Source organism: Artibeus jamaicensis, unplaced genomic scaffold, assembly GCF_021234435.1.
Source record: "Artibeus jamaicensis isolate MK-2021 breed Jamaican fruit bat unplaced genomic scaffold, CSHL_Jam_final scaffold_833, whole genome shotgun sequence".
NCBI classification, from domain to species: domain Eukaryota; kingdom Metazoa; phylum Chordata; class Mammalia; order Chiroptera; family Phyllostomidae; genus Artibeus; species Artibeus jamaicensis.
Genome location: NW_026522056.1, coordinates 5,595,289 through 5,621,727, shown reverse-complemented (window position 1 = coordinate 5,621,727; position 26,439 = coordinate 5,595,289). Strand labels below are relative to the sequence as shown.

General features: G+C 37.9%; 1 protein-coding gene across 3 annotated transcripts in view; it reads right to left on the bottom strand.

Annotated features, from left to right (window-relative positions):
• The window catches only part of KAT6A (lysine acetyltransferase 6A), a 124,180-nt gene that overhangs the window by 25,538 nt on the left and 72,203 nt on the right, over nt 1–26,439 (bottom strand). For 2 of the 3 annotated variants that reach the window (XM_037142497.2, XM_053659800.1), the window contains 5 exons: nt 23,728–23,863; nt 21,830–22,146; nt 18,207–18,325; nt 5,365–5,480; nt 827–968 (listed from right to left, as the gene is read on the bottom strand). In XM_037142497.2, the coding sequence (XP_036998392.2) occupies nt 827–968; nt 5,365–5,480; nt 18,207–18,325; nt 21,830–22,146; nt 23,728–23,863 (830 nt within the window). The remainder of the gene's footprint in view (nt 1–826; nt 969–5,364; nt 5,481–18,206; nt 18,326–21,829; nt 22,147–23,727; nt 23,864–26,439) is intronic. The other variant, XM_053659799.1, reaches the window with a different exon arrangement.

Here is a 26,439-nt window from a genome sequence, read left to right as displayed (position 1 = left end):
AGCTGAGAAACAATTTACTCTTGGGTACTCTGAAACAGTACCATATACCGAATCCTTTCCCTTCCCCCGTCCCCAGAGGTGAAGCGCTTTTCTATTCCTCAACTAAAATAAAGGCTTAGGGAAGATCAAGAAAATGAGAGACTGAGTAGATCCTGAAAACCTGAAATTCGTTCATCATTCTAGTAACGTAAATTCTAGTCATTAACAGAACTAGTCGTACTGGGCACAGGGCAGGTACTCAACACTCGGCAATGAAACCACAGACCTAAGGATCAAATGAAACACCACTAACAACGCAGAAGAAAACAAACATAGCCTCACATGTATCATCATGATCAAGTCAGGAAAACGTAAGAAGGTTTAATGCCACTATTTAAATATATCTCTACAAAACATCCCTTTAAATAGATCTACAGAAATCTTTTCATTTAAACAGCATAGTTCATAGATCCTAAGAAAAAATTTAATCACCTCTAAACATGTAAAATTGGTTGACATTTTATAATCAAATGGAGTCTTACAAATCACTAACAGTACTTTTTCCTTCTTAATGGTACATACAGTGTTAAGATGTATTATAATTATTAAGTTAATGAAATAAAAAGTAATTTATTCTGGATCAAGGTGGTAAACTTGGTACCATTTGTATTGGCCTAATTCTGTTTCTCATATAGCAGAATTATCTGACTTAATAGTGAGTCAAAAAAAATAGTGAGTCAACAACAATAAAATAAGATTACAAAAACATCAAGTTACACAATTAGATATAGCACAGGTGGCACTATATTTAAATGGATAAGATAGAACTACTAAGTATCTACTTTACCTCAAAGACAGATATGTTATTCTTTCTGTAAATCTCATTGGCAGGAGGATGGAACCAACCACATTTCTTCATGTGCTGCTGTAGAATAGTTCTACTTTTCATATATTTTAGGCAGAATTCACAAAGATACAATTTAGGCAGCCTGTAAAACATAATTTAAAAAGAGACAGGGCTTTATATTTTATAAGACTTTACACTTTCACAATTCTTTTTTGACTCTCACTACCACACAGGTAAAAAGGTAGAGAATGTATCATTAACCCCATTAATCAGATGAAAGAAAAAGACTAAAGATAAAACTAATTTGGATAACAGTATCCAAGTAATTAACAGCAGGAGAGCAAGGGTGAGAAATCAAGACACCTAATTCCATGTTCTTCCTAGCTGACTAACACTTTGCAGTCTTTTTAAAAGTTACCTCTTTGAGACATACAGAAATACCTCACATTCTATCACTGATAATTTATGGTAAGTAGAGAATAAAGTCTACCTTTGGAACACACCAATAAATAGAGAAGACTGTCAAGCTATAGATTCTTCCTTTATTTAATCGTTCACTCATTAATAAAAGAACACAAACATCTGTTGAATATTTACTGTGTGCCAGGCGTTGTGCTAGGTACACTAGGTACAGAGTGCTGAGTGAAAGGGACAGAGAGTGAATATTATAAAAGCAAATTTTTTGCCTTTTTAAATACACAATTTTAATAGTACGTTTTTTCAAGTTAGGACATACTATAATACCTCCTTCCTTCCACCCCTGAAACTCTGGCTTTCCCTCTGGTTAAATATCACATTAAATTCTGCAACTCAAAAGTCTATTTTTCAACAACTGAAATAAAAGTTCAATTTATTCTTTTAAATGTTCTCTGTTATTACTTCCTACTTATTCAACAGTCTTGCTATTTCAGCAGTTTAACAGGACTTCTTTTTCTAAACTATATTTTATTGATTATGCTGTTACAGTTGTCCCAATTTTATTTCCCTTTCCCCCTCTGACTGGTACCCCCTTCCCTCCAGCAATGCCCTTCCCTTAGTTCATGTCCATGAGTCGTGTGTGTAAGTTCTTTGGCTTCTCCCTTCCCTATACTATTCTTAACATCTCTGTCTATTTTGTTCCTGCCAAATGCTTCCTGATCCCTGCACCATTTCCCTCTTTCTCTCTCTTTCCCCTCCCAACTGATAAACCCTCCAAATGATCCCATACCTATGATTCTGTTCAACCGTACTTCCTCCTTACCCCTTCTATGAGAAGGTAGGTAATAAAGTTAAGGGATCAAATCAATTCATAAAGTAATGGAAGAAACATGACCTAAATTAAAAACCAGCAGCATTTATACCTATTTTAGTCTGAATCCAGAAGACCACATGGCTCTTCTATTAGAAAATACACACCTTGTATGACCCCTCCATCCTAAACTGTGTCTAGAATTGGTTGTGCCCTGGTAATCTGAGATCTGATACTATCATTAAAATTACATGTGCAAAATACTAAATGATACTGATGACAAAAATATATAATTCAAACAAATTACTATAAATAATTATTGAGGTTAAAGGAAACTTACAAAAACTCATTCATTTCGTTGTTACCAGTTTGGATAGCTCTGCTTTAAAAAGGTAACCCTGACTCTGGCTGGGTGACTCAGCTGGTTGGAGAACCATCCTGTACTGCATACCAAAAGGTTTAAGGTTCCATCCCCAGTTAGGGCGCATACAGGAGGCAACAGATCAATATCTGCATCTCTCTACCCACCTCCCAAAATCAATAAATATATCCTCCAGTGAAGAATAAAACAAAACAAAACAAAAAGCTTTCCCTGGAATTAAAGAAAAAGTAGATTAGCACACACACAAATGTTTGACATGTTAAAAAGTGTGAAGACCATAACTATTTTTTTTCAAGTTTTACTTTAGAAGCAGTTTTCAAGCATAATTATTTCTCTGAACACGTTTAATGTTCAACCAAACCCTTTCCAAGGTGTATTTATGGAACATTAGTCCTGTATGCACTGAGTGTCTCAGGCTAAAATAAGGGTGGGAAAGGGCATATGATTTTTTTTCCTTCTGCCTTGGGCATTCACATTAATTCTTTCTATATAATCTCACATCTTATTTTTAAACTGCCATTCAGGACACTAAAAAGCTTCCAAGGAACTGTTGTGGTATATTTCTAAATGTAATATGTAAATACTATTTTCCAAAATCTCTAGTATTAGCCAAACCAAAACAACCTAAAATTATACATTAGTACAAAACTTATCCCAAAATAAAGTATTGAGCAAAAACAAATGACTGACATCATAAATTAAAGTCAAGAAGCAATAGCCAAAAACATGGAAAAGAAAGGTCGGTCCCCTAGGCTACTTTGCTTATTTCCTTTGCAGGTTTATCTCAAAACCCACTACTCAGAAAGAAATGGCAGAAGAATATGTAAGTAGCTTTTTTTCCTTCTTTATCATCAGAACTAAGAAAATGTCAAAATGAAATGGCCCCAATTGTAAACTTCATCATCTAATGTGGGCACTAGATGTATTAACTGAGTCTGAAAGGTAGCCTACAACTACCTGTCTTGCCTGATATCTGAATTTTAAATTTCTTCTTAAAAGAAAAGTAGAAGAATGAGGGTCTCACCCTGACCTGCATGGCTCACTTGGTTGAGTGTCATTGGGCAAAGCCAAAGCTCACTGGTTCAATTCCCAGTCAGGGCATATGCCTGGGTTGTGGGCCTGGTCTCCGTTGTTGCATTCAATCGATGTTTCTCTCCCTCTTTTTCTCCCTCCTTTCCCCTATCTCTAGTAAATAAATAAGTGAAATCTTTATATTAAAAAAAAGAATGAGGGTGTCCCTATCCCTATGCAAATATAATTCATGTTCCCCCTACTATGCAAATGACAAAGGAAGGAGAGGAAGAAAGAAAGAACCAATGACAGGCCACTAAACTTTCCAGATTATGGGAAAGATAAATGCCAACTTTAAAAGCATCTAATTAAACTGTTAGGTCTCAGTACAGAGACATGAAAATAAAATACAATTTATCAAAGCCTATGAGAAGGCATAATTTGTTATAAAGCTCTTTTAGGCATCAAATTGTTCAAGACAACATCAGAAGAAATAAAATCTCTGAAAAATTACTGTCAAGTCTTATTTGGCTAAATTATGAGTTCATACTATTTCTTTGGAATAGCAAGACATAAAGCATTTTATTGATGAGCAAAAAAAACCCTTTAGCAAATGTTATTACATAAAAAATAATAAAGTAAAAAAAAAAAGCAAGCAGCATCATGATCTACTTCATTCCAAATTCATTCTTGCTGAAAACATTTTAAAAGCCTCTTACTTTATAATAACCAAGCCCACTGGGATGACATTACTAGTCTAAAGGGAATAATCCAATAAAACTCTTTTTTAAAAAAGATTTTATTTATTTATTTTTTTGAAAGGAGGAAGGGAGGGAGAAAGAGAAGGAAAGAATCAGCAATGTATGGTTGCCTGTCATGTGCCCCCTACTGGAGACCCGGCCCACAACCCAGGCATGTGCCCTGACTAGGAATTGAACCCATAACCCTTTGGTTCACAGACCAGTGTTCAATCCACTGAGCCACACCAGCCAGGGCTATTTAACCCACAGAGCACCACAACTTATTACTCCTTATAATACCTTGCTAAATAGGAAGTTATGGGTAACAAAATTTACAGATTAAAGAGTATAATATGACCATTATACTTCAAATGATTCATTTGATTTTTTTGACCAAATCTTATTTTTCAACTCCTTTCATTTAAACCCTGAATGGAAAAAAAAGTAATAACAACTGACATGATTGAGCACTTAAGTTTTCTAAGTGAGTTACCTGTGTTAACCCATGCAATGTTCACAACAAACCCTGTGAGGTCAGTACTATTCCCAACCCCACTTTAAAGAGGAGGAGACTGAGGCCCAGAGGTGTTGGGTAACTATTAAGGTTACGTAGCTTATACATGTCCAAGTTGAGTCATGAAACAAATCTCGCTTTACTAAGCACACTGCTAACATTCTTAAAAGCTGGTGACTGGTCAATTTATACATCTGGAAACCTGAGCTATTTGTATATAGTTTAATGCCATTTGCCCAAATTATTTCTGGGAAAACAAACCATTAAGTTTGTTAAGTTATAACAATTTAGATAAAAGGCTACTCAGTGAAACTTTATTTATAGGTTAAATATAAGAATCTTTATCTCTCCTTCCCTCTTTTAATTTTTTGTACAAGGTATGAAGGCAAATTTGTCTTTGAGAAAATATGTTCCCCTTTCTTTCTGACCATGTGTCCAGTTTCCAATTTTAAGCAACAGCTTTTAGACTGGTTACAGGAAAACGATCTAATGCTGACTGGGATTAAGTAGCTGCCTAAGGATGCTGCTCTTCTGGACATTTAAAAGCTACCAGTCTCCTCAAACGTAAAAAGATGAAATAGAATGAAACGTCCCCAAGATCTCTCCTAGCACTGGAGTTCTGTGAATTGATACACAGAAGGTAAACGGTCTCTCAAAACATACCTTGAGTATTCTTGAGGATATGGGGAAGAGTACCAGGTGTGAATTTCATACTTCCCAAACTCAATGACAGAGGGACAGCGGACTTGTGGATCAGGGGGACCAGTCACTCCAACTTTCTGCACAGGCAAAAAATACATTATAAAATTTAGCTAAATAAAGTACATGAGATAGATAAGAAAACAATCAAAACAAAAAATCCCAGTATGAATCTAAATGTTGTCATCTCAGAATTCCACAGGACAGCAAAAATAAGGTAACAAATTTTTAAGTAAGCTGTATTATTTCTTAAATAAAGTACCCCAAGAACAATGCTGGTAAGTCTTAGAACTTGGTACAGTTGGTGTCACTGGATTACCATGCTTAATAATACTGGGAATACCTTCCTCAACTACACTCACACCCTTAATGACTTGGCTATTAAAGAGAAACTGCTGGCGTTTGGGAATATAAGATAAAGAATCATGTGTAACGAGTGGGGGGAGGGACATTGCGCACTTGCCACAGTCGTACATACAGTGCCTCAACTGACAGCAGAAATGACCCACTGAATGTGCGGGCACGAATAGGAAAAAATGACTTTCAGCTTTGGGAAAGTAGATACTCAAGAACACTAGAAAAAGAACATGGCAAAACAAGTATCAAGAGAGTCTTCAATTCATTTTTCACTGCCCCTAAATTTCCCTTCATTAGTAGCTCTTCACATATTTGACCAAAGGAAATAAAAATACTCTGTACACACATACTGTTATTCCTTTTATCTACCTTCCATTTATAATGAAAACAATTTCTATGCTCTCAGGCTTTCTAAAAAGAATAATTTGTACAAAGCCTTAACAGCTTCCACACCAGTAATTCTAATATAAGCCATTGTTATGTTAAGGACTACAAAGATCAGGTTTTAAAACCTTAAATTCAATGGCAATTTGAATTGCTCTGCACCCGATACAGCAACATATTCATATATACACACATGAGTGTATAGTATGTATACAGTACATTACCCTTTAATTGAATGCTTTAAAACCACTGAGAGATTTTAAGAACCCATTACTGGAGCCCATAGACAGACACACGGAAGACAGGCAGGCAGGCACACACAACACACACCTACAAAACTGAAAGAAAATCACAGATTTTTTAATTCACTTTTCAAATACAAATCCATTTAAGGAAGCAGCCTCTTCACCACAACTCATTTGAACACTCTCCTTGGTCTGTTTTCTTTTATAAAAAGCCAAGGGACTGGTCTCCAGTTTCACTCTGGAAGGCAGCCAGGTGAAACCTCATCCTCTCCTTCAGACACCTTAAAACAAAGGACAAACATCTGTAGGTGGGATGGATCCCCCAAGGAGTACTGGGTATCTTCCAAAAACAAAAATCATAAGGCAACAGACAAGACAGGGTTAAAGAATTTTTTTCATTTCTCAAAACCAAAATAGAACTTCATAGTTTTAAAAACACTGTTCTTTAAACTACACTCCAGGACCAAGTATTCTAACTCATCAAGTAGTATCTTTTAACCTATCTTCACAGCTCCAAATAACAAGAACAGTTGTATAGAAAATATCAGAATAACCAAATATCAGAAACCATATCGAATTTCCAGAGCCACAGATCAAACAGGAAGCACAGAAGCTGAAAACATGCACCTGCTGTAGCACCGCGTGTTGTTGGAGAGCTTTCCCATCAGCTGCTTGGCGCTCTTCCAGGTGGATGCGTGATGAGAAACTGGATATCCAGTTCCAGTATAATTGTTTGCACATCACCACAACTAAGAGAGTGTGTGTAAAATTAGACTCAGAGCAGATTTCCCCACACCCTCACCGTTGTGCACTGGAAAATGCTCTGGCACATGCGCCTATCCACCGCTGTACTCCACCACCTCCAATTCCCTGGTGAAAGCTTGGTGAGCCCTGGGTTTCCACTTACTAAGGTTTAGAAGTTAACAAAGGCTCTATGCTCTGAGGAAGCAACAGCTGCTTCAAAAACACTCATTAACCCAGTCCTTGCCAAAGTCAAACTGTCAATCTCAATTAGAAGATCACCTTTGCTAGGCCATTTTATTTTAAAATTTCAGCCAAAATACTCTTCTTAAAACATGCAACTTTCCAAAGCAGTGGGAAGCTGACATAATTGAGAGCACAACATATTTTTACAAACTACTAATTCAAGTCCTGCCACTTTTACCCTCCTTCTCATTTGACTATGCCAGAATCTTTATAAGATGACATATACTCCAGGTCATTAAAAATGTTTTTTTTACTCTAAAAGTTAGGGGAGGCACTAAATGTGTTAGCAATTGGGCTAAACCAAAAGATAACTTTAAATATTCTGTCCAGGCCCTGGCTGGTGTGGCTCAGTGGAATGAATACCGGGCCTGTGAACCAAAGTGTTGCCAGTTTGATTCTCAGGGCACATACCTGGGTTGTGGGCCAGGTCCCCAGTAGGGGGTGCGTGAGAGGCAACCACATATTGGTGGTGGAGAAAGAGGTGGTTCTCTCTCTCTCTCTCTCCCTTTCCTTTCCCTCTCTAAAAATAAATAAAATCTTTCTTTTAAAAAAGGGAGGGAAGTTAAGAATAGTATAAAAAATGGAGAAGCCAAAAAACTTGTATGTACAATGTATGGACATGAACATGAACTAAGGGCAGAGGGAACGCTGTTGGAAGGGGGGTGCAGGGTGGAGGGGAATAAGAGAAAAATATAGGACAACTATAATAGCATAATCAATAAAATATATTTAAAAATATATATGTCCTAGATGATGGAACTTTTATTACCAGTATTTTATGAGAAAAGATTATTATGCTTCTACAGAAACTCCACTTCCATTAAATGACTTATCTAATTTCAATTTCCAATATATAGAAGCCACTCTTGCAGCACCCTCAAGTCCAGGTCTGGGACAAACACGAAAATTCCAATTCATGCAGATACAGCCCTGCCCCCTTCCCTTGGCCTACACCTGGTAACTCCCCCTGGACCTTCCTTTCCGCTTCCCCTGGGGAAATGACATTTTGAGATGAGAGTGCAGAGTAGTATTGCACCCTTATTATCAGTATGAAAATGTGAAACATGAGGAGATGTCTTTCTGTTATTTGAACATTTTCCCATAGAAACACTGTAATAAAAAATAATTCCATTCATTAGGGATTACAAGTTACCTGATGAAAGAGATATGTAAGAATGAGTTCACATAGTCCCAAATGGAAAGAGCATAAACTTAAGAAATAAAGAAAATCAGCATATGTGGAGCACCTACTGTGCCAGACTCTGCACCTTATATTGTTATCTCATTGAATCCCTACAATCCATCCTCAGAGTAGGAAACAATATGCTCACTTTAAAGATGAAGGAGAAAACACAAGGCTCAGGAAGGTTAAGAGGCAAAAAACTCCAGGACAAGAACACCAGGAGTGAATCATAAAAATAGAAAAGAACAAAATGAGTAGCGGCGAGATAAGAAATATGGATGGCCCTCAACTAATTAATGTTCTGAATTCCAAAAGTCTAAGTTTATTTGAGCTGGAACTTCATTTTTTAAAAAATGAAGCTATAGCCCTGGCTGGTGTAGCTCAGTGGATCAAGCATGGGCCTGTGAAGCAAAGGGTTGCCAGTTCGATTCCCAGTCAGGGCACATGCCTGGGTTGCAGGTCAGGTCCCCAGTAGGGGACACGTGAGAGGCAACCACACACTGATGTTTCTCTCCCACTCTTTCCCCTTCCCATCCCCTCTCTCTATAAATAAATGAATAAAATATATATATTTTTAAAAACATCCCTGCTTTAAAAAAAAATGAAGCTATAAGGCCACAGACTCTTACCTAAAACTCTTGGAAGAGAATGTGCTTTGGAATCCTGAATTTTTCTGATGTAAAGAAAGTTTTACAGTGCATATATGTTCCTTAAATCAATAAACCCTGCAAAATTTGGGGAACACTTCATAATCAGATATCACTGATATTTCTTTAGCAAAACACATGAATGTTCACATTAAATGGGGTAAGTAAAGAATATACATAGCCCTGGCTGATGTGAATCAGTGGATCAAGTGCCAGCCTGTGAACCAAAGAGTTGCCAGTTCAATTCCCAGTTAGGGCACATGCCTGGGTTGCGGGAGAGATCCCCAGTTCGGGGCACGTAAAAGGCAACCACACATTGATGTTTCTCCCCCTCTCTTTCTCCCTCCCTTCCTCTCTCTCTATAAATAAATAAAATCTTTAAAAATATATATATAGTACCATGTCATTTCAAGTCATGTTTTGCCAATAATGGAGTTAAGTGAGATTTTACTGTAAAATGAGTTATAAATTTTTTAAAATATTTTATTTATTTATCTTTAGAGGGGAAGGGAATGAGAGAGGGAGAGAAATAACAATGTATGGTTGCCTCTTGTGTGTCCCTTGCTGGTAACTGGCCTGCAACCCAGACATGTGCCCTGACTGGGAATCAAACCTCGATACTCTGGTTCACAGGCCCACGCTCAATCCACTGAGCTACATCAGCCAGGGCCTTATAAATTTTTTTCATTCTCAAAAAAAACCCCAGAGATAGCCAATACAGCACATGAAAAGATGCTCAACATTACTAATCATTAGGGAAATGCAGATGCAGATCACAATGAAATTCGACTTCACACCCATTAGGATGGCTGCTATAAAAAAAGAAAACAAAAAAACCACAGAAAATAACAAGTGTCGACAAGGATGTGAAGAAACTGGAACCCTAGTGCATCACTGATGGAAATGTAAAATGGTGCAGCTACTGCGGAAAACAGTACGCCAGTTCCTCAGAACGTCTTTAAAAAAACCTAGAATTACCATATGACCAGCCATTTCACTTGTGGATATATGAAAGAACTGAAAGTGAAAACATGAACAGGTACTTGTCCACCCTTGTTCTCAGCAGCATTATTCGCGATACCCAGAAGGTGGAAGCAACCCAAGTATTTGTTGACAGATGAATGGATAAACAAGATGTGGTAAAAACATACAATAAAATATTACTTAGCCTTAAAAAGGAAAGAAATTCTGACATGTTACAGCATGGATGAACCCTGAAAATGCATGAAGTAAAATAAGCCAGACACAAAAAGACAAATATCGCATGACTCCACTTGTATGAGGTCTGCCCATGGTAGTTTTCACAGAGACAGAAAGCAGAATGGTGGCTGTCAGGGGCTAAGGGAGGAAGAAATGCGGAGTTATGGTTTAATTGGCCATTCCTTCTCAGTTTCACCAATCTCTAAATGTTGAAATATCCTAGGACTCCTCAAGCTCTTTTCTTCTCTTTTTGTGATCTTACCTAGTCTCATTTCTTTAAATACCACCAACCTGCTGACAAGTACTGTTTAAATTTTGAGTCTAGACCTGTCCTTTGAATTCCAGACACATACATCCCATTGTCTACTTGATAGCTCTTTTCTCTTGAATGTGTTATAGAAATCTCAAGTTCAACAGTCCAAAAATCAAAATCCAGTTATTCTTTTCCCCCAAACTCTTCCTCCTGTATTCTCCTCCATCTAAGTAAATGGCCACTCCCTCCTCCAACTGCGCTCTAGTGTCATCCTTGACTCCTTGTTTTCAAAACCATCCAATCCAACAGCATTCACAACACAGTCAAGAATTCCAGTTCCACCACTAGGCACAATGACCCGTATCTCCTACTTGGATAATGCTAACAGCCTCCTAATTTCTCCTTGCTTTGGTATTTCCTCCCTTCAATCTACACAGGAGCCAGAGCAATTCCATTATAACCTGTGTCAGATTGGGTCATTCTTCTGCTCAAAATCCTCCTAGGGTTCCTATCACACTCAGAATAAAAATCATAGTCCTTATGATAGTCTAGAAGACCCTACAAAATCTGGCCTCCCATTACCTTTCTGCCTTGATCACCTAATTTATTTTTTAAAAGATTTTATTTATTTATTTTTAGAGAAGGGAAGAAAGAGAGAAAGAGGGGGACAGAAACACCAATGTGCAATTGCCTCTCATGTGCCCCCTGCCAGGGACCTGGCCCACAACTCAGGCATGTGCCCTGACTAGGAATTAAACCTATGAACCTTTTTTTTTTTTTTTAGATTTTTATTTATTTATCTTTAGAGGGGAAGGGAAGGAGAGAGGGAGAGAAACATCAATGTATGGTTGCCTTTCGTGCGTCCCCTGCTGGGAACTGGTCTGCAACCCTGGCATGTGCCCTGACTGGGAATCGAACCGCAACTGTCTGGTTCGCAGGCCCGCGCTCAATCCACTGAGCTATACCAGCCAGGGAGCCTATGAACCTTTGATTCACAGGCTGGTGCTCAATCCACTGAGGGCAGGGCTTGATTACCTAATTTCCATTCTCAGCTCTAACCACACTAGCCTCCTCCTTGTATTTCCTTGACCATGCTAAGCACAAATCCCAATTCAGGGTCTCTGCATTTATGCTCCCCTGATATTCACATAGTTCACTGCCCCACTCCTTTAGGTTTCCACTAAATGTCAGACAGTCCCTAGCACAACAATTTAAAATTGTACAGAACCACCTCCTCTCTCTCCCTCTCCCTGCTTTGCTCCATGCCCCCACCACATGGCACACCACTTACCATTGCTTCCCCAGTTAAACTGTAAAGTCCAGAGAGTGAGAATTTTTTTTTAAAACCTGTTTTGTTCACTCTTATATATCTAGTATCTGGCACACAGTAACCAGTACTCAATAGTATTCATTGTTAAATGAATGTTATCTATGAAAACTTTAGCTATTACCTATGTAGTTTCACCTATCGCCGGTGTGCTGATAACTTGGCAAAGCTCCTACCCAAGCCCTGCTGATCTCCGAATACAAGTCTACAAAAGTTCTCCATTTTAGGCTTTACATGAATCCCCAATTTATGTAAGTATGGTCTCTTCCTCCATCAAAAAAAGCTCCTCTTACCACACTTGGTATCATCATGTACTCAAAACAGAAAACTGGAAGACCTATTTGGTTCCACCTTCTCCTTCAACTCTAATTTCTAACCCAGCACTACATCTTTTCCATTCTATCCTAGATCTTTCTCAAAACCTCTGCCTACTGTACCTTCTGTGCTTTCATTTAGACTCTAGTCACTTCTCATTCTGACTACTGTAATCACCGGACTGATGCCCTTGTTCAGGTATTCTTTAAACCAGTACACACAGTATCACCTGAGATGAGTTTCTAACTGCAAATACAATCATGTCATTCTCTTTTTAGAATTTCTTTGGTAGCTCTTCAAGAGCTATTTGATTACTTTAAAAAGCTACTGTAATGGCCTGACTGGTATGGCCCACTAGTTTGGGCATTATCCAACAAAGCAAAGGGTCATGAGTTTGGTTCCCATCAGGCCACGTGTCTAGGTTGCAAGTTCAGTAAAAGAGGCAACCAGTTGATGTTTCTCTATCAGTGTTTTCCTCCCTCTCTTTCTCCCTCCCTTCCTCTCTCTTAAAAAAAAAAGAGAGAAGATACTGTAACTAATTTGTGCTTCACACAAATTCCTTAACATGTACCACAGGATTTGTGATCTGGTCTATACGTACTTTTCAACCTCATCTCTTACTTGAATGCCAGCCAAATTAACTACATCCAGCTCCAAGGGTTCATTAAACTTTTTTACATCCAAACTGTTCTATTTGAAATGCTTTCCTCTTCTTACTCAATAGTAAATTGTTACTAATTCCTTCAACACCCTGCTACAGTGACTCCCCTAACACTCCTGGACAGATATTTTCCTGTTTATTCTCAGTGCATCTTATGTAAATCTCTTTGGTAACATTATACCATAGACTGGCAGTTAAGGGTTAAGGATCTGGGTCAGACTGCCTGGGTTTAAATACTGATTCTAAAATTTAATTATATAACTCTAGGTAAGATACTCCTTCTAAGACTTCTATTTCTTCATTTGCCAAATGCAAGCAAATAATAACAAGGTTATATTTAAAAGCTCAAATTGATGTTGCAATATATAGCACCTGGAACACAGTAAAAGAGTACCTATTACTAATTACATACTCTTATTATTTGTTTGTAAATGTCTCCGCCACTGGGGGGGCAGAGACGTATTTCCTTTCTTCTTTTTTTTTTCATATGTTCCATTTATGCATGTATTTCCAGCACCTGTCCCTAACATAGCTAACAGCAGCTCACATTTAGCACTCACTACACAAACGACACACTAAAGCATCTTGCAAATAGCAATTCATTTAATCATTTCAACAAACCTAGGAAGTAACTTGTCCAACCAAGGGTACTCAGCAGAGAGAGGATTTGAACAGTCCAGTTCTAGTACCTTGGCTTTTCACCACTCTCTTATTAAAAGTCTCACTAAAATCGTGCTAAGTTTTTAAATAAACATACTAAAAATCTAAACAGCTTTATATGTCTTATGATTATGGGTAAAGGCCTAAGACATTACGAGCCCCTCACTTGCCATCCCTAATTTCATCAGTACCAAGGAGAAATCACTCCAATAAAAAAAGCGGTTATGGGGATACCTTATATTCCTGGCATTCCAAGACTAATAATGTCCTCTGACTAGCATTCAAAACTCACCAATATCCAGTTATGTGCTAGTAAGTCAACCTATTTCTTACCATTCCTAACAAATGTCCCACTCCATTTTATCTCTTAAACTAAACTACCCACAGTCCTCCCTTTGCATGGTGCCATGTTAACCAACTCCTACACGTACCAGAACTGAGATCAAATCTCAGCCACCACAGAAACGTATAAAGCATGGACATAATTCCAATGTACACATTTCCATTAATGCAGCACATACAAAGTAAGGACTGCCTGTGTTACCACATGCTTACAGGCAGCCATTGTGTTTTCTATGCCCCTCAGTGTGACTTGCACAGAGTAGACCCTCAAATATCTGTGGATCTGACAGACCAACCATCACAATGTCTCTCGCATTTACAGTCGTTATTTCTCAGAGCTGAAGTTAATTTTTACTGCACCTCATAAGCCCTCTTTCTCTCCATTTACCTAAATTCTAACCATCCTTTAAGCCTCCTTCTTCTGTGAATGTCCAGATCACACCAGTTCTTACTTATTCTTAGTATGCTGTGAAAACGTGCAACAGTCTGTATCATTTAATACAACGACAAATTACATAAACTGGTACACTATATGCCACTGTTTTCTGTTTAATTTTCCGATGTACCTTCCCCTACGTGCACTCGGTACATGCCTTATGATTTTGGTGCCTCTATAACATTTTTTGACAGGATAATGCAGAATGTTGAAGTTACACAGGCCTGCATTCTAACTCCACCAAAAAAGTCACTCAACTAAAAGTCAGTTTCCTCATATGTAAAATGGGGATAACAATCTTTATCTCAGAGAAGAAAGTTATCAAACCTTACTGCATTTCTAATAACTGCTCAATTCTTTATGCAAAAAATATATATTTTAGTGCTGTAACAATCAAATCCTTCAAAACTAAAAATCATTAAAATTAATTATGGAAATATAATATGATTTTTGCTGGTATCCTATGTAAAAATCGTTCTATATATTTCAAGAAGGCCGTTATGCTCCAATGGAATGAGCTGAATACAAATGCTTTCTGGTGATGGATCTTTTAAGAAAAAATATTTGCTGCAGGCTCCTAAGGTCATTGTTAAAATAAAATTCCAGAACAGAAGCCTATGCTAGTAGTTTTTATGCTTCTATTTTTCTTTCCAGGGTTTCTTTTTTATAAAGTGTACCTTATACAGGAAATAATAGAACATAGTACAAGGCAAACTATATCCTTATTTCTCCTGAAATAAAAACAAACAGTCAAAGCCAATTATGAATGACCCTTTTGGATAAAAATCTTTTTATTAATTTAATTTTTTATTGATTATGCCATTACAGTTGTTCTATTCCCCCCTTCATTCCCCTCCACCCTACCCCCTGTCCCCACCATTACCCCCCCTTTAGTTTATGACCATGTGTCTCAAGTTCTTTAGATTCTATATTTCCCCTACTATTCTTGCCCTCCCCTCCCCATCTATTTTCTACCTACCATCTATGCTACTTATTTTCTGTACCTCCTCCCCCGTTCTCCTTCTCCTACTCCCCTGTTGCTAACCCTCCATGTGATCTTCATTTCTATGTTTCTGCTCCTGATCTAGCTATCCTCTTTGCTTTTGTTTTAAATGTGGTTGTTAATAACTGTGAGTTTGCTGTCCTTTCACTGTTCATGTTTTTAAACTTCTTTTTCTTAGGTAAGTCCCTTTAACATTTCATATAATAAGGGCTTGGTGATGATGAACTCCTTGAATTCGATCTTATCTGAGAAGCATTTTACCTGTTCTTCCATCTAAATGAAAGTTTTGCTGGATAGAGTAATCTTGGTTGTAGGTCTTTGGTTTTCATGACTTGGAATAATACCCCTTTCCAGCCCCTTCTTGCCTGTAAGGTCTCTTTTGAGAAATCAGCTGACAGTCTGATGGGAACTCCTTTGTAGGTGACTGTCCCCTTCTCTCTTGCTGCTTCTAGGATTCTCTCCTTCATTTGAATCTTGGCTAATGTAATTATGATGTGCCTTGGTGTGTTCCTTCTTGGGTCCAACTTCTTTGGGACTCTCTGAGCTTCCTGGATTTCCTGGAAGTCTATTCCCTTTGCCAGATTGGGAAAATTCTCCTTTATTATTTGTTCAAATAAGTTTTCCACTGGTGGCTGTTCCTTTCCCCCTTCTGGTACCTCTATCTTCAGATGTTGGAGCGTTTAAAGATGTCCTGGAGGTTCCTAAGACTCTCCTCATTTTTTTGAATTCTTGCTTCTTCACTCTTTTCTGTTTGGCCATTATTTGCTTTCTTCTGGTCCACTCCATTGATTTGAGTCCCCGTTTCCTTTTCATCGCTATTGGTTTCCTGTGCAATTCCATTCATTTCAATTAGTTTCGCCTTCATATGTTTCTCTGATTTGTGGCTATAATCAACCAGATCTGTGAGCATCCTGATCACCAGTGTTTTAAACTGTGCATCTGTGAGTTTTGCTATTTCTTTGTCACTTAGATTTATAGTCTCTGGGGCTTTGAGATCTTGAGCCATTTTTGGTCTGTTCGCATCCATTAAGTATGAGGAGCGGAGCCTTGGACTCCCAGGTCACTGGGTTGTGACGCTGCATGTGTGGGCGTGGTCAGAGCGGGGAAATGGCGACCCCCTCTACTGTTTCCCGCCGCTGGGTGAGGAGCAGAACCTTAGGTGGTTCACCAGGGTAGGGCCACTTAGGTTGCTGGGTTCTGACGCTGTATGTGGAGGTGGGGTCAGAACGGGAAATGGCGGCGCCCTCTGCTGCCACTTGCCACTGGGGCCTGCTGGGTCCCATCTAACCGCCCACTCCCTTGCTGGTCTATCTGCACACGAATGCGCGACCACAGTCAAATCTCAGCCCTGCTCCCTCGCTGGTTCCCTGCGGTCGCTCGCTGGGTCACTCACTAGGTCCACCCGTTGCAACCCTGCACCCGAGTCCATCTGACCGAGTTTTCCTGTGCAACCCCGCTTCGCCAGCTGCTGGTTTCCCCCCTCGTACTGGTCAGGCTGAAGAATTTGTTGTTATCAGACTTCCGAAAAGTTCAATTTTCTGTGTTCTGGCTGTGTTTTCTGTTGCTAATATTTAGTTGACTCTAAACTTGGTTGTGTGAGAAAGCAAGGCGTCTCCACCTATGCCTCCATCTTGGCGGAAGTCCTAACTTCTTTCACTATCCTCACTCTTGAAAGCTTCTCACCTAGAAGGACAAAGGCTCCCACAAAGCAGTTAAAATGCAGCTTCCAGGAGGCTGTGCTAGAGATCTGCCCAAGAGCTCTGAAGCAAGGAGGAGGGCTGGAGGAGTAAGTTCTGCCCAGGGGCTTCTTGGTGTGGAGAAGGACTCTGAGGGTCAAGTGCCTGGATAAAAATCTTGCTAAGCATTTCAATAACTCTTGAATTAGAAATATATCACATGAAATTTAATTACTCAAGATAATCACTATGCACAAGTACTGGGTTTGCTGTTTTGAATTCCTACCAAATTACAAACTCTATATTTTACTCATATAGCCCCTATACCGGGCATAGTTTTTAGAATAAAAGAGGCGCTCAATAGATGATGGGTTGTTGGTTAGATGGGTTCCAAATATTAATTCCGTTATCATTTATCTCTTAATGGTACAAGTGTAAGACTAAGACGCTAATAAAATCTTTATTTGAAAGTTTTGCAACAAAGGTTGAAGCAGTTTCTACTTGCCATACAGAGGCTATGACAATGACTTAGCTCATTATTTTTATGAATGCTTTCATTACTCAAAATATCCTCTAATCTAATCAACAGCAGTTTTCCTGTTGACTTCAACCCACGTAATCACATTAAGTCAGAGAACCAGGGAGCCATTCTTGATGACCTCTTACTCTTTCAAATTACACAGAACCTACCACCAAATACCACTAATTTCATCTCTAAAATATATTCTAAATCCATCGACCTCATTCCCATTTCCACTGCCACCTCTCTAGCTGTCAGTTTCTTTCATCTAGACCATTCAAAACACTCAAAATTATTTTCCCTGCTTCTACTGTTACCTAAATCTAATCCATTCTTAATACAGTGACCAAGGAAAAACAATTTCTAATGCAAATCTGATCCTGCTATTTCCTTTCTAAAAATCTTTCAGTGGTTTCCCACTACAATTACAATAAACACCCAAGTCCTAACTTACAGAAGAGAAAGAATTTTACAGAGGAGAAGCATAGCAGAATATTCCCAGATCAGATGGATCAATTGCTGTTACTGCTTTACGTACAATACAATTAATCCTCTCTCTCTCACCCAGAAACAAATTATCTGACTGTCCAATCCAAACAGCCAACTTTACCTGCAGTGCTTGTTCTTGGATGTCACGAAACAATTCCATGTCTTTCTCGGTCATGATTTCTTGGCTCCCAAAAAGCCGCTCCTCATTTTCTTGTTTGCCGTCCCAGCCATCCTGATTGTCTGCACATAAAGAAAGGGTTCACACATTATCAATACTCTCCTTAGTTTTAACACATTATCTAGAAAAAATTTCAGCAGTCTTTGCTTTGGTTAGGAGACCCCCATCTTACTTATATTATTATTTTATATGACAGAGAAGAGGATAGCATTAAACTAACTCCTAGAAAGATACTAGTCAATAAAGAATAGACAAGGTATACATGTTATATCAACCTTATAATAAAAATCCTGAACTGTCTTCTTAAAAATACTACATAACTAAATTTAAACTTTATTAAAAAGAGATCTTTACATTTTAATGTACTATAATATTGTGTTGGCCAAAATGTATGTTTGGTTTTTCCGTAAGATGGCTCTAGTACCGCTTAGTTGTCTTTGACTTCATTCAAATCAATTGTTAGGTTTGCATTGTGACAGCTGTCATATCAGCGTGCATTTGAAACAAAAACTTATCAAAATGGGTGAATTATTTTGCAGTCATTTTAATATTAAAGATGGAAGAAAACATGTAACATTTTAGGCATATTATGCTTTATTATTTCAAGAAAGGTCAAAATAGCCCTGGCTGGTATAGCTCAGTGGATTGGGTGCGGGCCTGTGAACCAAAGAACTGTGGTTTGATTCCCACTCAGGGCACATGTCTGGGTTGCAGGCCAGTTCCCAGCACGGGATGCACGAGAGGCAACCGTATGTTGATATTTCTCTCCCTCTCTCCTTCTCCTACCCTCTAAAGATAATAAATAAAATCTTTAAAAAAAAAGTGACCCTTTGGTTTGCAGGCTGGCACTCAATCCACTGAGGCACACCAGCCAGGGCATAAAAAAAGTAAAAATAAAAGAAAGGTAAAAATACAACTTCAATGCAAAAACTATATTTATGCAGTGTATGGAGAAGGTACTATGACTAATCAAATATGTCTAAAGTTGTTTGTGAAGTTCTGTGTTGGAGTTTTCTCGCTAGAAGATGCTCCACAGTTGGGTAGGTCAGTTGAAGTTGACAGTGATCAAACTGAGACATTAACTGAAAACAACCAACTTTATACCACGTGGGAGAGAGCCGACATACTCAAAATATCCAAATCAATAAAGTTATTGGTGAAAGTGAAAAATGTGTCTTTTATTTCAAGGAAAATACCACACGAACTTTTTTGCCAACCCAATACATATAAGAGCAGAACAAGAAAGGGTCTAAGAAGCATAAAATTTATTTTAAAATAGTATGAATATAATACTTTTAGTATAAGTTTAACATAACATTCAAATACTGTTTTTTCATTTCTTGGTAGTATGGGAAAAGTTTGTTAAGTAAGACATAATTTTCATCACCTGAGAGGAAACCAGGGAAGTTGGCTCATTTAAAACTTCCCAGTGACCCTGCAATTATCATAAGGCCAGTACATTCTTATCTCAGCATAAAGATAACCTTTGAAATAGCTACCCTTAACTGATGTCAAGCAGCACCAACTCCCTTCACATCAGGGTGCCCTTTTAAAGTACCAGCTCCACAAAATTGAGGATCACAGATGATAATCTTTGATTAAGTATGATAAATTATAATAATCAACCCACTGAATGATGCATCTTCCTCAAATGGACAAAGAAAGTAGTAAAAGGAGTACTAGGGGATTACGTAGATCACTATACTTTGCATTTGAAGATGACACTGCTGATAGTGTCATCGGCATTTCTTCTCTGTATGAGGGTGGCTGAAAAGACCAATTAGTGAGATAGCTCTTTTCATATCAACTGCACATATAGGCTGTCTGTTATTCATTTAGTATAAGAAAAGGGACAAGGCCTCACTGTTCACAATATTCCCAAAGCGGAAAAAAAAAATGTAATCTAAAGATACTATGTAACTTTATCGCCCCCTAGTGCGCAACACAGATAGATGCAGGCACAGATCTAGTATAGCATTCAGTAGTACTTTGTCATCAGATGGTACAAGACTGCTCCTTAAACTCTAAAACTCATAAAAGAAAATTACAGAGAAAATTAAAGCAAAAGTTCACACTAATGCCTAAAGTTCAATATTGGTTCTCTATATACGTTATACATTTGCTCTAATAATTTATATTTCTGAAACTTTCCAGTAGATTCTTCTAATAATCCATCCACAATGGGATGGTTAATTCAAGAATGACTTTCATTAAGATCTGCTTTATGGGATTCTTTCCATCTAAGTTCACCCTAAATGGGTTGTATGTCTTCTTGGATAAATATGCTCAAACTGGAGCTTATCTATAGTATGCACAGTTGATAAAGGCATGAAAAGTACTTAAATGCTTAAAGAGTAATTAGTTGATTGCCACTCTGGTGAAAAGCTGATCAATTAAGGGAGACCTGACAATGATGAGAACTTTCTCTTCTGCACTGGACAAATCACCCATTTATGTAAGCAAGAATATGGAAGCAGTGAACACAATCACCAATGGGACATTCAGGGGAAGAAAACAGAAGGGATTTAAAATCCCTTCCTGTATATGAGACAAAAGAGGTTTGTGATCCAAAATGTCCATTCTCATTCTTCTACCTTCCTCAGAGCCATTTCTACTTTCTTCACAGGGTTAGGTTCTCCAAACTCAAAGCACTTGAGCAATAAGGCTAAGCATAAGCTTTAATTATCTGAGCAGCTAATCAAAATTCTCTCCTCTGACTGGAGTCACCTGCTATACTATTAAGTCTTCTCTATAGATGTGCTCTTCTCTGAGAAGTAGAGAATTTAGCCTAGTACATAAGTAAATGGTCTGAAGCTATGGTTCTCTCTCTTTCTCCCCCCACCCCCTGCTCAGTATAAGCCATTTAAAAACAATCACAACTAAACCCTGGCTGGTGTAGCTCAGTGGATAGAGCTTGGGCCGGCAAACCAGAGGATCGCAGTTCGATTCCCAGTCAGGGCACATGCCTGGGTTGCAGACTACTCCCCTGCAGGCCAGTTTCCAGCAGGGGATGCACGAGAGGCAACCATACATTGATGTTTCTCTCCCTCTCTCCTTCCCCCTCTATAAATAAATAAATAAAATCTTAAAAAAACAATCACAACTATATTTGCCAAGATTTGAAGTAGAAAACTCAATGATCTTTTATTTGCATATATTCTTATTATGTTTAAATCAACAGCATTTTGTCCTCCCTTACTCTTTCCTATTTCCCTCTGGGAGTAAAGTAAGCATAATGATGCTTATCACATGATTTCAAAATTTATGAAGTGTAAAGTTATCCTTGATTCAAAATTATAGCCCAAATTTCTGTAGGCAGATTACTGGCTGTTCTACCAAACAAGCACCTTCTTTTGTCTAAAAGCGCCTACGTGTTCAATCTGGAACTTCATGTCTAGCCTCTAAATTCTCGCTCTAGTTATCACCTTATTATGATTAAATATGTATGATTGATACATCCTTATATTCCAGAACCAATTCCCAAATAAATATCTATTCCAGATAACTAGTGTTATTCCAAATACACTTCTGGAACACTTTTTGTTTCTAAGTGAACACCCTTTTACCTGTGGGCCAATCTGAAGTGCTTGTTTTTCTGTTGCCCTTTTTCCTGATTCTATATTGCTCAGAGTAGTCTACCACTTCCCCTCGTGGTTTCCGCCCATCAGGGGAAGGGGTGAAGAATTTGGTAAGGCCATCAATGAGCCCTTTGGTTTTCTTGTTGAATTTCAAGGAAACACTGCTATCGCTGCAGAAGTCCAAGCCATCTATTCGCTCTAAATATCCTTCTTCTGATGATGATGCTGATTGGCTGGAGAGGGTGATTTTACGTTTCCGACCCCTTCCAGGGCCAGTCCGAACTTTGCTGAAGGGACCTTTTGATCTAAAGAATGAAACAGGGAAAAGGGTAACTATTAAAAAGAAATCTGTATAAGGTTTCTACTTAATATGTAACATATAATTAGTAAATAACCTAGAGCTTTATTAAAAAATCTGTATCATTAAGAATATTTCATAAACTACAAATATTATATGAACTAGAAGTAATATTATTTAAAATAATTAATTTACAAGCAATTTGGCCCTGGCCAGGTATCTCAGTTGGTTAGAGCATCATCCTGATATGCCAATATTGTGGTTTTATAACCCATCAGGGCACATACAAGAATCAACAGACGAATGCATAAATGAGTGGAACAACAAAAACTGATGTTTCTTTCACTTTCTCTTTCTCTCACAAAACAAATTTTTTCAAAAGAAATAATTTAGCACAGAATAATAAAGTTATTAACAAATTAAAAATTCTTCCCAAGAAGCCTGGTTAATTTACAGTGAAATAAATCCTAAGCCAGGAGTCAGAAGGCACATTTGAGTCATAATTCTGTCACTTTCTAGCTGTCCATCTTGGACAAATCACATTCTCTCTAAGTATCAATCTTCATCTGTAAAATGAGAGCTGGACCAGAGAACAAGTAAGATCCTTCCAAGTACAAAGTCCTGTGATCTCTGTACCAACTCAGACTGATACTTTTACCTTTCAACACAGGGATGGGTTACTCTCTGAAAGTGAGGAATCAAAAGATCACTTCACAGAAAAATTAAAGCTGATTTAAGATTTAAAATATAAACTATAACAATGCTGGTTCTGTATATTTCAATATGCTGTTCCCCATTCACTTCCGATATATCACCTTTAAGATAGCCTTAAATATAGAAAAGGTAAGTAAAATTTTTTTAGAATAAAGAGAGATTTACAGGCCTAAAGATATTTTACATACCATCTGAAGTAAATTACCTTAAAGACACTTTAAAAAAAAACAGGTAGAATTAGCTATGGAATCTTGCCCCACCTCTTCTAGACACAGACCAGTTTTCTAGTCCGTAAGGGATAATTATATCCTGATTTCTGCTAATAGATCAAAAACTTGCATTATTTTACCACAGGACATAAAAATGACACTTAGCTATGACTTCAACAGTAGAAACTATCTAGTCATTTGTACATTTAAAAGAAATAAATTAATGAGACTAATACCAGGAGATCTGTGAAGTGCTATAGTGACACAATTCTTTCTTTCTTATTTTTATGTAAGGCAATAGTTAAGAGGCCAGCATTAGTGCCAGACTACGTGGGCTTTAATCCTCCGGCTCAATATTTTACTACAAACTTGTACGAGTTAATCTGTCCATGCTGTAGTTTCCACCTTTAAAAAGTAAGAGTGAACATAGCCCCTGTGCTTCACTGGGTTGCTGGGAGAACTACATGATTTAACGCAGCATGTAAAGCAGTTAGAAAGTGCCCTGGCACTCTGTTAAGAGATTAATAAATGTTAGCCATTATTATTACATAAAAGTGCCAGTTATAACCACTGAAGTTTTTTTCCATAAAGCAAACAAGGGAATCCTACACTACAGAGAAGGACCTATCCTTTTCTCCCCTCACCTTGCCACAAGTACAACTTACACCGTGTTTTGTTTCTTTAACCTGTTTTTTGGACGTCCTATTGGATTAGCATAGCGCCGTTTTATCTGTGCCGCCTTCTTCTGTAGAAGTTTTCGTCCTTTTTTCCTAGGTCGACATATTTGACATATCCACATGCCTATAAAGAAAGAGCATTCCACATAAAAGCACAATAGATGTAAATACACCGAAAGAGTTCAGATACCCTAAGTCAAGAGTTCTTAACCTCTTTCAGATCAAGGATTCTCATTTGAAAATCTGATGAAAGCCACCCAGAAAAATAAACATGAAAACATATACACACAAAATTCAACAAAAACTGAAAGAGATTCACAAATATCTGAGGCCCACACATGGCTGCAATCCACCGATCCTCTGTTAAAAATCCCTGCTCTATACCTAGCACCCAGATACTAGTTTCTAATTACCATTATACAAGAAAAGATGCCAGGATTTCTTAGAGCACAGGTGGTAAACACAAGGTCCGTGGGCCAAATCGGGCCCTCCACCTTGTTTGACCCACCCTGGCACCTTGTTCCTACCCAGCGGCAGCACTCAGTTCCTTGCCCCTAGTTAAGGAGCAGTTGCATTTATACAGTCCTAAAATTACTTTCGGCCCTTTGAAGGCAACCCCGCGGCTGCTGTGGCCCCTGGTGAAAATGAGTTTGACGCCCCTGCCATAGAGTAATGAGTAGAGCAGGGAAAATAACAAGATAACCCAGAACATCTTATGATGCTAGAAAATCAAGAAGTGCTCAGAAGATGATGAAGGCATACCAAAAGAACACAGGAACCAATTTGAAGGAGTTCCTAATAGTCAAATCTGGGTCAAAGTGAGCAAAAAAGGAAATAATCACAGCAGTGAGTTAAAACCCACAGAATAAAATACCTGTGGTGAGTCCATGATGATATAAATTAATTAAATAAATGGGAGAAAGAAATCTTTTCCCCAGAAAATTCCAATTAATAAATATAGAAGGAATGATAAAAATAGAAAAACCACCATTATCAAACATCACAGTAAAAATTGGTGCAATGCATCAATTTAGCAATTGATATATGCTAAAGTTAGTGGGTGAAGCAAAAGAAGGGTAACTTTAAGTTTCCTTCACTGCAACCAAGTGATCGACGTCAATACTATTTGTAAGGAGACATACAGGTGTAACACTATTACAATGCACCGACAAGGACACAGCGTTACTTCTGTGGGGCTCTTGTCCAACCTCAGAAACTCAATTTAATCATGATAAAGCCAGAGACAAACCCAAATAGAAGGACTTTCTACAAAATAATTAACCAGCAAGCACTCTTCGAAAGTGTCAAGGTCAGGAAAGACAAAGTCTGAGAATTAACACAGTCTGGAAGAGACTAAGGAAATATAACAACTAAATGTAATGTGAGATTCTGGATTAGATTCCAGACCAGAAAATTCAAATAAGGCCTGCAGATTAATTAATTGTATCAAACCAACATTAGTTTCCTGGTTTCAATAATTGTACTATGGTTTTGTACAATGTTAACAATAGCGGAAGCTAGCTAAAGGGTCAATGAGAAATCTCTACACTACTTTTACCACTTTTCTGTAAGTCTGAAATTGTTTTAAAATGTTTCCTGCTTTACACTGCTATAAAACTTCTTTTGTAGGCATTAAATACATAGGAATAAAATCCTAAGAAAATCTTTCTTATCTTGAAGGATTCTCAGAAGGCCTTTTGACCAGATTTCAAGCAAATGGAGAAGGAAGAACAGGGGGCATTTATCTGCCAATACATATAAATTTAAGACTTTTCAAAAGGTAACAATCAATAGAGCGGCATAAAAGGGACTCAAGTAAGATCCTAAAGTAGAATAACTTGGCTATTCCTAAGGTTAAGTCCTTTTCCATCAACAGAACATTTTTTTCCAAACAGACATCAAAAATCCTATAAAAATCTTACTTAAGAAACCTATAAATCATAAAATCAGAGTTGAAAATGAAACCTGTGATAAAACAAAGCAGAGGATTCTCTGTGTTTATTTTAAGAAATTGTAAACATAAGATAGGATGGAAGTCCAACAACAGGCAACCGTCCTAACAGGACTCAAAGAGCTGAGTAACATTACACTGTACGCTATGATTTGGGCACTTGTTTGCAAATTATTTTCTAAAAAAGAAAACCATAATAATAGTAAGTTTTGAATAAACCAGAGATCTAATAGCTCTAGATCCCTCAAAAGTAATGAGCCATGATATAATAATCAACATGACCTAATACAATTTCATTTCTTCCTTCAAAGAAAAAGATATTTCAAAATATTACATATAGCAAGTATTTTGCCCTCTAACTATAGGACTGGCAAATATTTATAAACAAACCACTTAATCCTCCATGGATGCTTAGATATTGAAAAGATAGGAGAGTAATAATAAATCCCTATCACATAAGAATGTCAGGAGGTGCCCTGGCTGGTGTGGCTCAGTGGACTGAGCACCAGCCTACAAACCAAAGGGTCACTGGTTTGACTCCCAGTCAGGGCACATGCCTGGTTTGCAGGCCAGGTCCCCAGTAGGAGGCACACAACTAGCAACCACACACTGATGTTTCTCTCCCTCTCTTTCTCCCTCCCTTCCCCTATCTCTAAGAATCTATGTATCTATGTATCTATGTTTCATCTATCTATCTAAAAAGGAGGCCTAAAAGAAAGACTGTTCCTACCTTTAAGGTGAAAGCTTTC